General features: G+C 37.3%; 1 protein-coding gene across 1 annotated transcript; it reads left to right on the forward strand.

Annotated features, from left to right (window-relative positions):
• Nucleotides 1-1,512: 1,512 nt before the first annotated feature.
• Nucleotides 1,513-9,646, forward strand: LOC708050 (tripartite motif-containing protein 64C). The gene is made up of 7 exons (XM_015115398.3): nucleotides 1,513-1,626; nucleotides 4,053-4,464; nucleotides 5,003-5,098; nucleotides 5,800-6,030; nucleotides 6,802-6,824; nucleotides 7,785-7,882; nucleotides 8,970-9,646. Exons 2-7 carry the CDS (start codon nucleotides 4,057-4,059, stop codon nucleotides 9,461-9,463), a joined length of 1,350 nt encoding a protein of 449 aa, XP_014970884.3. The 5' UTR covers nucleotides 1,513-1,626; nucleotides 4,053-4,056; the 3' UTR covers nucleotides 9,464-9,646.
• The last annotated feature ends 1,448 nt before the right edge of the window (nucleotides 9,647-11,094 follow it).

The raw sequence follows: 11,094 nt of genomic DNA on the forward strand, positions 1-11,094 counted from the left end.
TCACCTGAGGTCAGGAGTTCAAGATCAGCCTGAGCAACATGGTGAAACCCCGTCTCTACTAAAAATACAAAAATTAGCTGGGCATAGTGGTGGGTGCCTGTAATCCCAGCTACTTGGGAGGCTGAGGCAGGAGAATCACTTGAACTCGAGAGGCAGAGGTTGCAGTGAGCCGAGACTGAGCTATTCCACTCCAGCCTGGGCTACAGAGCGAAATACCATCTCAAAAAAAGCAAAAAACAAAAAACAAAAAACAATTAGCATGTGATAATATTCAATGAAATAATTGTTATAGTTAAAATATTTATTTGAATAACCTGTGTTAAGTCAACTTTCTTGCCACTCATTCCAAATTTGTCTGTTGAGCTTTGGGCCCCCAAGTGTGGTTTTCAATACTTTATAAACCTAATCAGCCAATTTACCCCTTTCGGTGCAATCTAATCAATCTCAGGAAGTGGGTGTGGCCTTTCATGGTCCCATACAGTTTAAAAGGATGCTTGTCCAGAGATTTCTCTCTCCTTCAGGGAGGACCTACCGGATTTGTGGCTGCTGGGCTTTGGCGCACCAGGAGTTACTTGTAGTCTGGATATCTACAGAGCTTCTAGACTGAGACCATTCATAGTAGCCTTGTGAGTATAAAATTTGCAGTAAATCCATTAGGAAATAGTCAAAACAATCATTAGGAAATAGTCAAAATAGCAAATAGAAGAAAGAAAGGCTGATACAACTAATTCTATCAACCATCATATATACAATTATGTGAAACACAATTGTGTTCCTTGCTATACTTTTTTAAACAAGAGAGTTACACAGTACAGATGTGCTGGTAATCCCAGTTAATGTTTTATCTTTGAACATGTTCAGATACATAACGGCTAGGCACTTAAGCAATTATAATTTTAAAACAGAGTGAGAAACAAAATTGTAAAATTAGCATGTGGCCCAGTGCAGTGGCTCACACACGTAATCCCAGCACTTTGGGGGGCCAAGGTGGGCAGATCACCTGAGGTTAGGAGTTCAAGATCAGTCTGAGAAACATGGTGAATCCCCGTCTCTACTAAAAGTACAAAAATTAGCTGGGCTTAGTGGTGGGTGCCTGTAATCCCAGCTACTTGGGAGGCTGAGGCAGGAGAATTACTTGAACTCGAGAGGCAGAGGTTGCAGTGAGCCAAGACCAAGCCATTGCACTGCAGCCTGGACGACAGAGTGAGATACCGTCTCAAAAAAAAAAAAAAAAAAAAAAAAAAAAAAAAAAAATTAGCATGTGATAATGTTTAATGAAATAATTCTTGTACTTAAAATATTTCTTTGATTAACCTGTGTTAAGTCAACTTTCTTACATCTCATTCCAAACTTGTCTGTTGAGCTTTGAGCCACCAAGTGTGGTTTTCAATACTTTATAAACCTAATCAGCCAATTTACCCCTTTCTGCGAAATCTAATCAATCTCAGAAAGTGGGTGTGGTCTTTCCTGGGCCCATACCCTTTAAAAGGATGCTTGTCCAGAGATTTCTCCCTCCTTCAGTGAGGACCCACCGGATTTGTGGCTGCTGGGCTTTGGAGCACCAGGAGTTACTTCTAATCTGGATATCTACTGAGCTTCTAGGCTGAGACCATTCATAGTAGCATTGTGAGTATAAAATTTGCAGTAAACTCATCATGCTCACTTTTTCTCTTAAAAATACTTTAAATTTACCTGGCAGCATGCTTGGTTCTTTTCTAAGCAAACAGGTAACTGTCTTCGTAATTTTACAGAAAATCAATATAAAGTATCTTCAGTTTGTAACATCTGGTTTGTGTTGCCTTGCTATTTGATTCTTCTTATGTGACTATTTTCTGTATTGTTAGTTTTTAAGTGTGAAAAGATATATTTCCATAGTTTCATGCAACGATATAACCCATAAAATAGATAAAATGTTCACTAGAATGTGGGCATGTAGTAATGGTTATAATGTACACCAAAGTCAATGTTAAAAATGTTGAATTACTTTGAAAATCTTGTTGCAAAGGTCTTATTTGCGTCTCTTCAAAATTTGCAGTTTGCAGACTAGATTTGAAAGCCGTTGAATATAGTTTTAATGGCCAGGCACGATGGCTCATGTTTGCAGCCTAGCACTTTGAGAGGCCAAGGCAGGCAGATCGCTTGAAGTCTAGAGTTAGAAACCAGCCTGGCAAACATGGCGAAACCACGTTTTTACTTAAAATACAAAAAAATTATCCTAGCATTGTGGTGGGTGACTGTAATACCAGCTACTTGGGAGGCTGTGGCAGGGGAATTGCTTGAACCTGGGAGGTGGAGGTTGCAGTAAGCTGAGATCATGCCACTGCACTCCAGCCCGGGTGACAGAGTGAGACTGCACCTCAAAAACAACAACAAAAAAAAAGAAAAAAGGAGGAGGGGAGAGGAAGGAAGGAAGGAAGGAAGGAAGGAAGGAAGGAAGGAAGGAAGGAAGGAAAGAAAGAAGTAAGGAAAGAAAGAAAGAAAGAAAATAGATGTAACCATCTGACAAGGGCTCCCAAGAGGCTGCAACTCCCAAGTCACTAAGAGGAGAGATGAATTGGTGGCCATGCTTCCATTAACTGCGTTTCCGGATTTTCTACTGTAAAGTGGAAAACCTAATACATGTCTTCACTTTTATTGTTATTTTAGAAGATAATTAATTGTTGATTAATTCTTGTAAATTATTATAGTTTAAATATTCGTTATTTCAGAATGTGACAGTGTTTTCTCTAATCATCTGAATTGACTATGGAAAAAATGTTCTAAATTAAAAAGTATAGATATTATATACAATTAATGTTTTGAAAGGAAGAGTTTTGATATTAAAGTTAAAAGGACAAATTTAATGACTGATAATTTTAGGAGTTGATAGTCCACTCTGATTAATCAATCTTAGATAAAACCTACTTCATTTATAATTGTGTGAGCAAACTTCATAGGTGAGCTTGGAGGCAGGGAGTACAGAATAATAGCAGATACTAAGTGTCTTTCATATATTATCATCATGGAATCGTTGAGAGAGAATGACAGAGACAGAAAGAGATTAATAATGTTCTTAAGAATGAGATTAAGAAATAAGAATCAGCTTATATAAGTGACTGAGAAATCATCTCAGCTTTTACCGTCTATCCAGGCTTTAAGCTTGCTAAGTAACTGGGAACGATTGAGAGCATGGCTTGTTTAACAAAAATACCATGAGGGCTCTCATCTCATTTTCTCATTTGAATCACAGTGGTTGTTCATATCCGTAAGTTTCATACCTGTGGATTCAACTAATCTCAGAAAAAAATATTTACAGGAGGAAAAAAGCAGCTGCACTGAACATCATATACTTTTTTTTTTTTTTTTTTTTGGTGAGACAGAGTGTCACTCTATTACCCATGCTGGAGTGCAGTGGCACCATCTGGGCTCACTACAACTTCTACCTCCTGGGTTCAGGCAATTCTCCTGCGTCAGCCTCCTGAATAGCTGGGACTACAGGCACGTGCCACCACGCCCGGCTAATTTGTTGCATTTTTAGTAGAAACGGGGTATCACCATCTTAGCCAGGATGGTCTCGGTCTCCTGACCTCATGATCTTCCCAACTTGGCCTTCCGAAGTGCTGGGATTACAGGCATGAGCAACCGCGCCCTGCCAAACATGTACATATTTTTAACAATCTTCTTTCTGTTCCTAAACAGTATGGCATTACAAGCATTTATACAGCATTTACATTGTATTAGGCATTCAAAGTAATCTAGACATAAAGTATTCAGGAGGATAGGTTTAGGTTACATACAAATCCACATCATTTACTAATAAGAGCCTGGAACATCTTAGGATCTTGGTATATCAGGGAGTCCTGGACCCAATCTTCAATGGCTATTGAGGGAAAACTTTATAAATGCAGCATGTTTGCATTTACTATGTCTCAGTTTGTACTGGAGCTAACTTATTAGACATATTGGACAGACCTCAAGTAGACAAGGAAAATTGTCCATTGGCCTTTTTATCCTTTTCATCAGGGCAAATAAAAATAAGAAAAAGAAATTCTCACCTTTTTCTTCATTTTCAGAGATATGGATTCAGACACCCTGCAAGCCTTCCAGAATGAGCTCATTTGCTCCATTTGCATGAACTACTTCATAGACCCGGTCACCATTGACTGTGGGCACAGCTTTTGCAGGCCCTGCCTCTACCTCTGTTGGGAAGAAGGCAGAGAACCAATGCACTGCCCTGAGTGCAGAGAAATCTCAGCAAAGTCCGACATCAACAACAATGTTACACTCAAAAAGCTGGCTTCCCTAGCCAGACAGACCAGACTTCAGAACATCAACAACTCACACAGTATCTGTGTGCTCCATGAGGAGACTAAGGAGCTCTACTGTGAGGTTGACAAGCAATTGCTCTGTGGGCCCTGCACTGAGTCACCAGAGCACATGGCTCACAGCCACAGTCCAACAGGATGGGCTGCTGAGGAATGCAGGGTATGTGATGCCTCTAAGGCAGTTTGATATGTATAGAGTCCCAAATAAGAATGATGAGGGCCTATGACAATGATGGTGATGAGAATGCAGATGGTGGAGGTGGTGATTATTCCATGCCAATCATAACACATAAATGTGTCCTTTCAATGTTGCTAACTAATTTGGCACTCTAATCACAGCTGTGTTGAGACTTCACTAAAGGAGGTTTCCTTAGAAACATTGTTCGAACATATAGAATGGAGCTGTGGAACAGGTGACCAGCACAAAGAACACTTTCAAAGTCATGTTATATAAAAGCCAGTTTCTCAGAAAATTGATGATATTATCTGAAGGGTCCCTTAAAACTCTCTATTATATTTCTATGACTTTTCACATCCAAATTATTAGAACCAAATCTGTTTAACATGGTAAAATCTGACCACTCCACTCTAACTTGAATTTATGTTTCTTTCAATTACAGCCTTTTTATTTAATTGATAAGGGAATGAAATCTAGTATACTGTCTTCATTATTGCTAAGCTTCTTGCTTCTTTTGCAGGAGAAACTTATAAAGGAAATGGACTATTTATGGAAAATCAATCAAGAGACACAAAATAATCTAAATCAGGAAACTAGCAAATTTCGTTCGTTAGTGGTAAGAATGAAAGTATTTCCTTTATTTTTATGCAAATAAACACAATGTTGGCTTATACTTTTTAGCTAAATTCCAACTACCAGTTAAAAGATAGTGATTTCATCCCAAGAAAATGTAGTGATTTCAATTGATATAATAGGAATCGCAAAGAGAGCAGCCCACACAAGCTAGCCAAATTAATTCTAGTATATTGGATAAATAGCATGATATGTATTCTAGTCAAATTTGAAGGTTAGTATAACCTTTTCACACACTGGAGATGAGACAACATTTTCACTGAGACTGGGTGTGAGGAAGAGGACAGAAATAGAAGAGTATATAGAGTTAAAATACAGTAAAAGTAAAAAAGAAAAAAAGCATAATGTGTTGTATGGCTAAATGTTCTTTAACATTTAGGTGAATCACATATGGAAAAATCCTAAAAAAGAAATAAATAGAGGAAATAATTGACTCAGTAAGAACTGTAAAGCAGCATCACAGTGACAGAAACCAGGAGTCTTTATATAAGTTTTGATTTAAAAAAGGAAAGAGAATAGGAATATTGAAACAGATGGACAGAAAAAAACACCAAATATTCAACACTCTTTGCAAGAGTGAGGCAGAAAGTTTACAAATTGATTGATTACACCCAGCATATAATTATTTGAACTTTTCTATTGAGAGTGAGAACATGTAATTCTTTTAACCAAACATCTCTGCAGGACTATGTGTCAATAAGGAAGGTGATAATCACTATTCAATATCAAAAGATGCATATATTTCTCGATGAGGAGGAGCAACTGCATCTACAGGCACTGGAAAGAGAAGCAAAAGAGCTTTTCCAACAACTACAAGACAGTCAAGTGAGAATGACCCAACATTTAGAAAGGATGAAAGACATGTACAGAGAGCTGTGGGAGACGTGCCACATGCCTGACGTGGAGCTGCTCCAGGTGAGGAGGGAGGGTCCATCCTCAGAGACAGGAAGTCCTTGCTGGACATTGCTGCCAGGACATGCAAATGTCACCTGCATATGTCACTGCTCTAAGCTAAGTGACACATGCTGTCTGACTCCCACCATTACATTACATTTGTCCAGTCACTTATTACTGCATACTTTGGTAATCTTTGGGAAATTTTTACCATTTTAGCAGAACACATATAACAAGATTCTCTTCAATATAATTTGGAGTAATATCCACACAGAGAGATCATCTAAAATCATTAGAACTTGAGGCTAGGGGAAGGTTAGTAATACTCCATTTATATGCCCTAGTTCCTCCTCACTCTCTGATGTCCCACACAACAGTGATTTGCTGAAGACGTTGAGGGTTTTCCCCTTGTCTGGGTGAGGTTTGTAAAAGTTGCTCATCAATGTCCGTGTACTCTGTTTCTCATATGCTTCTGTTTTGTTTTAATAGTTGTCATGTGTGGTCAGACCTTTCCTTGGAAATAAGATTAGGAAATTAATGACACTGGAAGCCTAGATATCTTTGCTTTACTCCACCATCTCTTGCTCAGATCCTTTCTTCTTAATGCCCACTGATGAAGCTTTTCATTATTTAGTTGAGGTTCTGTTATTAATATAGCCTAGAATGATTCCTTAGAGGGGAATAAAAAGATTGACATTTTTAAAACAGTAAAACAGAAAGAAACAAGAGTATGAGAAAAAAATGTCGAAGGAAAAATCTCTCATAATTAACATTATCTTTTATTTTTTGCAGGATGTGAGAAATGTATCGGCAAGGTGAGTTTACACTAAAAAAATGCTATTTCTGAAAAGTTCATTCTCTTGTGAATGAAGGGGATGTATACATATTGAGGTACTAATATCATTCTGAGTTGCTATTTCCATTTTTGGTTTAAAAGAGGGCCTGAGGTCTTCTCTTTGGTCTGGAAGGTTTTCATCTTAAAATTTGTATGAATTCAAATATATGTAAAAACAGTTTGCCATTCTGAAATTTGTTCTTCCCAGTTCATCCATCCTGTCCAGCCTTACCCCACAGATCTTAATACAAAATTACTCTGAGGAATCATATAGTTGTCTTCTACTGTAGAGGGGTGGGAGGTAAAAAAAAAAAAAAAAAAAAAAAAACCAAAGACAGAGGGAGGAGAGAGATTCCCTCTGGGTGGGCTGAGGAGGAAGGTTTTGTTCCTAAAAGCATCAATGACTAGGACCTGCTCCATCACAATATACCCAGTTCTAGGAAAGACCTCAGGAAAATGGTTGCCTCAGGATCCTCAGCAGCAGGGTTCTCAGGCTGGAATTAGACTCCTTTGTTTTGCTCAAAAGATTAAAGCTTTTTGTCTCAGTGCATATTCTATGTTAGACATTGACTAGCGTTAGTGACAGTTACAGGCTGTGGTCCCAAAGACTTTTGTCTGAGATTTTTGCTCTCTGAAATATTTCCAGGATTTTTGCATACCCTCAGGGGGTGTGATGGGCAGAGGGACGCAATGTCTTTTAATGACTTTAGAAGTTGTGTAATGTCTGAAAACAACATATCTGGGAAATTGGGTTTTTATGCAATAAAATTCAGAAAAAGTAACATTTGTATGGCCCCTAGAGTGTGGAATAAAATATACACGCAGTTAACCAAAACTGGCAGAATTCTGAGAAAACATCTTATATGAAAATATGATATCTTTGTATGACTGTGTGATTAGCTCTGGGCCTGGAAATATAACTGAGACCATTTTTTTGCAGGGCTGATTTGGCACAGATGCAAAAGCCCCAGCCAGTGAACCCGGAGCTCACTTCATGGCGCATAACTGGAGTCCTAGACATGCTCAACAACTTCAGAGGTAAGAGCCAGCTTGCTTGGCAGTCCAGCCTCAAATCATTTCCTTATTGGATCCCTTGGTCGAGGCTTTTCCCATTTAAGTTTTATAATTTTTGACATCTAGGTAATACATAGTTTTCCAAAACATGTGCATCTTCTCCATCTGCATAGTAATACTACAAAGAGCAAAACTCAATTTCCTGAGTTAGAGTTTGATGAAAATGTAAAGCAATGTACATTCTTTGTCTGTAGAATAAGAGGACAAAGAGTACTCAGATCATGTAGTTATGGAGACACTAGTTGTCACGGTGGCATCAGTATTTCGTGTTTATTCAATTTAATTCAATTTTGAGGGTTAGATTTGGCATAATGTTTTTTAATTGATTCTATTCTATGTGTATTTACATGCATTCTACAAGTAACCTTTATTATTTACAAAATCAGAGCATTTTGATAAAAAAATGACTAAAATATCCATAATCAGGACAATTTTAATGCCATCAGATACGTAACAACTGAAAGGGGAGGGATCTGTGAACATGGCCTAAACATGTTAGCTCCATTCAAGAGAGCAGGTCTAGGTACCAGAGGGCAGGAACACAGAGTAGATTGAATCAGGAGCTAAAGAGATATTGTAAAGCCAGAGTATTCCTTTCAGAAACTTATAAACTTTACACATGTCAATTTTTACCAAAGTTTTGAGGTTTGAGACTATAACAGGCATAACTTACATTCCAATAAATATATCACGGCAAAGTGATGTCTACCTGTTGATGATCTTAAAGACAAATAATAAAAGAAGATTTTCTATTAAAGAAAAAAAACATTTTAGATATGTCCTGAAATAAACTGTACAGAAGTAGACATTAAATCATTACTTCGCCCAGTGATATGGTCACATTTTTTCTCTATTATTTAAGGAATAATATATAATTGTATGTGCTGTAGAGTTGTAATGACATTTCATCTTCATGGATGCATGGCGCTGAACTCTCTTGGCTTCCTCTTTTCTGTATTTTCTTGGAAGAAAAGCAAATGAAGTGAATAATTGGGCCACAGAGCCTCTGTCCCTCATAGCACTCACTAATATAATATTTTTTCCTTGTCAGTGGATAATGCTCTGAGCACGGAAATGACTCCTTGCTATATAAGCCTTTCTGAGGATGTGAGACGTGTGATATTTGGAGATGACCATCGCAGTGCACCCATGGATCCCCAGGGAGTGGAGAGCTTTGCTGTGTGGGGAGCGCAAGCGTTCACTTCTGGCAGGCATTACTGGGAAGTGGATGTGACCCACTCCTCCACCTGGATTCTGGGAGTCTGTCAAGATTCCAGGACAGCAGATACCAATATCGTTATTGATTCTGATGAAACATTTTTGTTAATTTCCTCAAAGAGGAGCAATCGCTATAGTCTCTCCACCAACTCTCCACCTTTAATTCAGCATGTGCAAAGGCCTCTGGGTCGGGTTGGGGTGTTTCTGGATTATGAAAATGGATCTGTGAGTTTTTTTGATGTTTCTAAAGGTTCTCTTATCTATGGTTTTCCTCCTTCCTCCTTCTCTTCCCCTCTGAGGCCTTTCTTTTGCTTTGGTTGTACATGAAAAGTTGGTTTCATGATGATTTATTGTGACCCCCCATATATGATGCAAATAGTGTCCTGAGACCCGATATGTGAGAGCTTGTGAGCTCATTGTAACTTCATGGAATGTAATTACTTTATGGTTATACATGGGATAACCACCTTGAATATGTACATTTGTTAATTAATTTATTTTAATTAATAAGTTATTGTGAAATCTTTACTAGAGCATCAATAATGACTTTTCTTGTACAAGTTTTGTTGAGATTCATTCACTTACCCTGAAAGTCATGTTCTAATGTATTTAATTCAGAGAATTTAGTATATTGCACTTGTGCAGCCAGCAGAACTCTCTACAGCCTGGGCACTTTTATCACTTCCAGAGGTATCCCAATACCCATTAACATTTATTCTCCATTCACCTTGCCCCATGCCTTCATAACACTTAATCTACTTTTTATGATTTTGCATTCAGGTAAATAAAATCATACAATATAAGTTCTTTTTAAATCAGGTTTCTTTTTCAGAGATTATGTTTTTAGTTTGTACATACTGTAAACCATTTGTCTTACTTGTATATTTAAAGTAGGTTGGGGTAGAAAAATGAAGTGGTGGATATCTTATGTATCTTTATATATATAAAGAAGAGTGCTTATTTTCTTTTTAAGTCTGACCAAGTTAAGTTGACCTCACAGACTTTACTATTTCTCAACATCCTAGTTATTAATCACATTTCAGCTCATACAACAGTTTCTCAGTGCTGAGTTGTTCTGCTATTACATATTCTCTGAGTATATTATATCAGATTATAATATTCAGAAAACTCTTATTCTTATTACTACCAGATTGAAAATTCCAAGGGGGTAATGGCACTATTTGTCTTCTTTGCTAATATATTACCATTATCCAATGCAATTTTTAGAATAGATTACACAATAAATAAAATGAATAAATGGATAAGTAGAGGAGTTATGTAATACTATTCTAACATTAAGAAACTTTTCCAAAATATAAGCAACAAAATAGGATAGAACATACTAATGAATACCTATCAAAAGATAAGAAATAAATTGATTTTCAGATTCCTGTCAAAGATAATACTGTTATGTTAGGGTTTAAAATAATTGTAGCATAATTTTTATAGGGTTGATTTCAATTGTCTTAGGTTTTTTAATATAAACCATTGAAAGAGGAAGGTTCCTATGTAAGATGATGGGGAACAGGAACAGGACTTAGAATAATGGAGACTGTCCTGATTTTAACTGAGGTATACGTTTAATTACTTACTAAGCATAAAGTGGTATAAATATTCTTATGCAGTAGAAAGAACAACATTAGTTTAAATTTTAAATAAGAATCCAGAGGATACAGAATGGAAAATTCTATAATAGAATGTGAAAGCTACGTCTCCTAAGGCACCAGCTTACCTGCTTTAACAAAGACCACAAATTTGAAATGATTGAGAAGGTGCATTGCTCTCACATGTTTGTACCAATATAGGAGTTGGTCAAGAAGAAGACTAACATCTTCAACAAGTGAATTTTTTCTCTGTGTGCAGAAAACTCCCATTTATTGCCATGACCCATGCAGCAGGAAAGCCAAAAGAAAAGCAAGAGGGACAAGAGTATTCGGCTACAAGGAAATCACCTGGTG

Source organism: Macaca mulatta, chromosome 14 (assembly GCF_049350105.2).
Source record: "Macaca mulatta isolate MMU2019108-1 chromosome 14, T2T-MMU8v2.0, whole genome shotgun sequence".
Lineage (NCBI taxonomy): Eukaryota > Metazoa > Chordata > Mammalia > Primates > Cercopithecidae > Macaca > Macaca mulatta.

Coding starts and splice junctions, on each gene's coding strand:
- LOC708050 (XM_015115398.3), top strand. CDS start 4,057: ATGGATTCAGACACCCTGCAAGCCTTCCAGAATGAGCTCATTTGCTCC. Junction 4,465..5,002: donor GGGCTGCTGAGGAATGCAGG/GTATGTGATGCC, acceptor CTTCTTTTGCAG/GAGAAACTTATAAAGGAAAT. Junction 6,825..7,784: donor GTGAGAAATGTATCGGCAAG/GTGAGTTTACAC, acceptor ATTTTTTTGCAG/GGCTGATTTGGCACAGATGC.